This window comes from Trachinotus anak, unplaced genomic scaffold (assembly GCF_046630095.1).
Source record: "Trachinotus anak isolate AG129_WGS33_773 ecotype Australia unplaced genomic scaffold, CSIRO_AGI_Tana_v1 ptg000032l, whole genome shotgun sequence".
Classification (NCBI taxonomy): domain Eukaryota; kingdom Metazoa; phylum Chordata; class Actinopteri; order Carangiformes; family Carangidae; genus Trachinotus; species Trachinotus anak.
Window position 1 is genome coordinate 15,975,129 of NW_027273883.1, and position 4,844 is coordinate 15,979,972.

General features: G+C 37.7%; 1 protein-coding gene across 1 annotated transcript; it reads left to right on the top strand.

Moving 5' to 3' along the window:
* Positions 1 to 970: 970 nt before the first annotated feature.
* LOC139613796 (chemerin-like receptor 1) lies at positions 971 to 3,895 on the top strand. Its single transcript, XM_071470703.1, has one exon. The coding sequence runs from the start codon at positions 1,740 to 1,742 to the stop codon at positions 2,904 to 2,906; it is 1,167 nt and encodes a 388-aa protein (XP_071326804.1). The 5' UTR covers positions 971 to 1,739; the 3' UTR covers positions 2,907 to 3,895.
* The last annotated feature ends 949 nt before the right edge of the window (positions 3,896 to 4,844 follow it).

Below are 4,844 nucleotides of genomic sequence, written 5' to 3' on the forward strand. Positions count from 1 at the left end.
TTGAGGAAATCTGATTGAGTGTGCAAAACAGGATGCTGACAACATAGACGTTTTAAATGGCTATAATGCAAATACAAAATGTCATAAGAAGATATAGTCTGATTTCAGATCTCTTTTGCATGCAGTGTTGGATCTACAGATGCATTATAGTTTATATGTCCAAATTCGGTGTAGAGTAGGCTGCTGTTTTATCAAACCACTTCACAACCCTCAATTATTGACAGATACTGCTGCAACTTTCTTGTAAAGTGGTGGATAATGAAGAGAGAGAACAGGAAAAGATGTAATTATACAGGCAACACAAAGCAACAAAGAGTGTAATATATATTAAGTGTAATGTAGTACTATAATGTACGAACATATGCATTATACAGTTCATCTATCATGTTAGGCAAATGGTTTGTTTTTTTTATATAAAATAAAAACATGACCTAAATAACCAGAAGACAAAAACACAAAAGTCGTCCAATCCTAAGAATTTGACATTTTTCAAAATTAGGTTTCAGACCAAAGTACTGTGAAAAGAGTTCCAAGAAGGGTTTACAGACAAGAAGGTTTTGGTCTTAGTAGGAATGTTGTGTCATTTGCATACATTGAAGTTTTTGTTTGAATATTCCCATGATTGATGTTGTTGAAGTACATTCTTAATCTATGAGCTATACATTTTGCAAATATTTTAGCATCATAACATTGGACTGTTATTGTTCTCCAATTTTTAAGATTCACTGGATCCTTAAATTGGCCACTGGGTTCCTGCTTGGGTAACAAGAAGATAAGCCCTTCTTTCAGAAGTTTTTTTTTTAATCACACTGCACAAACAGTTCAAGTGTGATTGCCAGAGCTTTAATAGACTTCAGGGTGGAATGAGTTTTTTCTAACTGTTCAGGTTGTGGTTCCGCCTCATTGTGGGCAGTGACATATTTAGCTACTTCCCTACAGAGCAGTTTATATAAACCTGTCAGAGTTTGAACAAAGAAACCTCTGCTGCAGATTCCTACTCAGCCGACTGAACAGCTTTAAAAAAAAAAAAAAAAAAAAGGTATGTTACTTTTGCTTGTTTATGTGGGATTAATCCAGTCAGGTTGTTAAAAGGAAAAATGAAAGCGAAGTCATCAGATTTTGACTGTGGAGACCTGGACCAACAGCTTACCTTGGAAAAAGATTTGCAGTTAGGGTACTGTCAAACTGATAACTTTGCTAAAACCTTTGATCATCAAATTGTTGGTTAACAGTTTAATATAAACATAGCCTGAATAAAAATAAGTCAATAAATAAGACAGAAAACTGACAGTAAACAAGGTTCAGGGTCAGTGATAACAGTCAGGCAGGCAGAGAACAGTGATTAAAAAGGGACTTAAAGTTACAGAGAGGTATGAGTAATTAGATTTTTAGATGGTGTTTCAGATTATTCCATGACATTAAAAGCAGTTTTTTCTCACCCCTAGTTCATAGCTCCAGAAGTATCAACCAATCACTGGAGTGAGTAAGTTATAGGCTTAAGTCCCAGAGTAACTAACATGAGATAGAAAATGATAATTTACTAACAAGGGCTTTGTAGATAAATCAGTCCGCACAGTTATAATCTCTCTTAGACAGTGAAGGCTTACCAACTGTGTTCCAGTATAATCAGTTCAGTTTGAAGATTTGCTGTTCAGATTAATTCATTTGTGTACTGAACACTATATATTACTTTAAGATGAATAAGAGCTATATTATAAGGAACTGCTATTGACAATTATATGGGTGAAATAGACAGAAGGAAAAAGTTCTTATTGTTTCATCATATTGCCATTGCAGCCCTCAAGAAAAGGATGGAGACAAACACCACCTCTTCCTATCACAACAATACAGATGTATCTGGAAATAATATCGTAGATGAGTATGGTAAGCTGAGAAAGTCTCTCCGCATCATGTCTATCATTGTTTACTGCCTGGCCTTCGTTCTCGGTGTGCTGGGGAATGGAGTGGTTATCTGGGTGACCGGGTTCAAGATGAAGAAAACTGTTAACACCGTTTGGTTCCTCAACCTCGCTGTGGCCGACTTCCTCTTCACTGCATTCCTCCCCCTGAGTGTGACATACACGGCCATGAATTTCCACTGGCCTTTTGGCAACTTCATGTGCAAAGTTAACTCCACCATAACCACCCTGAACATGTTTGCCAGTGTCTACATCCTGATGGTGATCAGTGTGGACAGATGTGTGTCTGTGGTGTGGCCTGTCTGGGCCCAGAACCACCGAAATGTACGCAAGGCGTCCTTTGTGATTCTGGGTGTTTGGGTACTGGCTCTGACTCTCAGCATTCCATACTTCATCTTCAGGGACACTGCACCATCATTTTTTAGTGAGGAAATCATCAACTGCTTCAACAACTATGCTCCTACTGATAATTACACATCATCTGTGATTGAGCTGATACAGTTACGTCACCAGTCCATGACCATCACCCGCCTCCTCCTGGGATTTGTTGTCCCCTTCACTGTCATTGTGTCTTCTTATGCTGTGATAATCCATCGTATCAGGAGGTCCCGCACCCTGGCCAGCCAGTCGAGTCGGCCCTTTAAGATCATCGCTGCCGTTATCATCACTTTTTTCCTGTGCTGGGTTCCCTTTCACATCATGTCTATAATTGAGTTGGTTCATTTTTCAGGCACTCAATCTCAAACGTTAGACTATGTCATCACTATTGGTTTTCCTATAGCCACCAGCCTGGCCTTTGTCAACAGTTGCCTCAACCCACTGCTGTATGTGTTCATGGGCCAAGATTTCAAGGATAAAGTTCGCAAATCCGTCCTGGCTGTATTGGAAACAGCCTTCCAGGAGGAGGAGACACGCTCTTACATTGACTCAAAGTCAGCAGGCACCAGTCAGAGCAACAACCAGGCAGCTGTTAGCACTGAGGTATAAGGCTGCCCATGACATGAAGAAAAAAATACTGAAACTGTACATAGAATATAATTTAGAGTTTCATTCAAGTTGTTTTGTTTGTTTGTCCAGTTTTTGTTTGTTTGTATTTGTTTTTTTGCTTTTGTTGTGTGTCGTGCACAGCAGATTTTGATGACCATGTCCTTGCCTGTAGGTAACAGCAAGGAAAATACGGTTGCGATACATTATCATTTGTTTACTGGTCACGATTTTAAAATTCAATGATAATCAAAACGCTGGCTCATCACCTAAATAACAAAGTAACAAGGGTATTTTGACAACAAAAAAATCAGGCCTTCTTTACTGTACAACATAATAAGCTGTAAACTAACGCATGGAAAAAACTTTACTGAATATTAAATCTACAGTGTGAAATAGAGTTGTGTAGTCTCTGCAGAAAAAAACATCATGTGTATGTGTATGTGTACATGACAGTACATGTGTGTGTTTGTGTGTGTGTGTGTGTGTGTGTGTGTGTGTGTGTGTGTGTCTTTTGACCATTGTTAGTTGTTTTTTGAGGGGATTTGTCTATGACCTCCACCCTGAGTACATAGGTCTACATGTTGTGCAGTAATCTGAGAATTTTAATGTGTAATTTCTCCATTGTTTATTTAGCTGGTAATTTTGCCCCAAAGACATTTACATAAAAGATCAATCAGCCATAAAAAATGTTGCAGGTTAATAATCTTTGAATTAACTTGTCACACACACACAAAACTATACACTTATGTACTGTATGATTTAAGTATATATGGCATATTCAACATCACAAAGTTAAATCACAATATACCATGCATACCTCTGTATAAAAGCTTCATTCTAATGAAAACAATGTAAATGAAGATTTGATTTTAATTTTTTTATCTATTTTTTTTAGCCCGAGTATACAACTTTATCAAGAGTGCTGATGATGACTGTTATTTTCTTGTTGTTACCATTATTTACATTATTAAAATATTATTCTGATTTCACAGTTTGTCCACTCATAACATTCATCTCATAATCCCCACAGAAGTTCATAACACTTTGCCTTATCTTCCTCTCAAGTCACGCAATTATGAATGTCTGCAGAGAGAGGCATGTTCTTATCAACAACTCATCTGATGAAACACCTGATAATGATCTACCATATCAAGTAGCCAGTTACTGACAGCTATTTTAATGTTGCCGCCTTTTATCATTTTTGTATATACTTGGCCAGAAGGGTGAGCTTTTTTACATCTCAGCCTATACAGCCAATACATTGTACTGGTTGAGTGTTGCACTGAAGCCACTGCATTTGTGAACTCATGTGGTGTATTGGCAGCATCTGTCATCTGATAAAAGGACCACTGGTTCAGATTCTACATGGCAGAACAGTGCTTTCATGGCTAATGGTAATAGGAGCATTAAATAGAAGCTACAGTGCCACCACAGCCAGGCAGAGCAGCTGCAGCTGTGCTCACATCCAGTGATTGTATACTGGCAGAGCTCAGCATTTTGAAAGGACGAAAGAACAATAACTGCATTGTGTACTTAATATTATGAACTTTCTTAATCTTTCTTAATATGAATTGATCACCAGAGGGAACTGCTGTACATGTTTAACGACACACCTTCCAGTAATGTGCTGCAGGATCAGGTCCCTCTTATACTGTGAGATGTGAAATGGATGTGTTAAGAAAAGCTTCATTCTAATTTATTTTATTTGATGTTTTATTTGACTCAAACATGATGATGATGACTGTTACTGCAGTTGTATCCAACCAAGACCACATAATTTCACAAGAGCTAGAACTTCCTTCTCTATTATCATATACTAACACATGCTCTAGATATACATCTAATGTTGATAGTCTTGCGAATTATTATGATAAACTTTCCTCATAATATGAACTGACCAGCAGAGGGAACACCTGTACATATTTATTTAACTACACG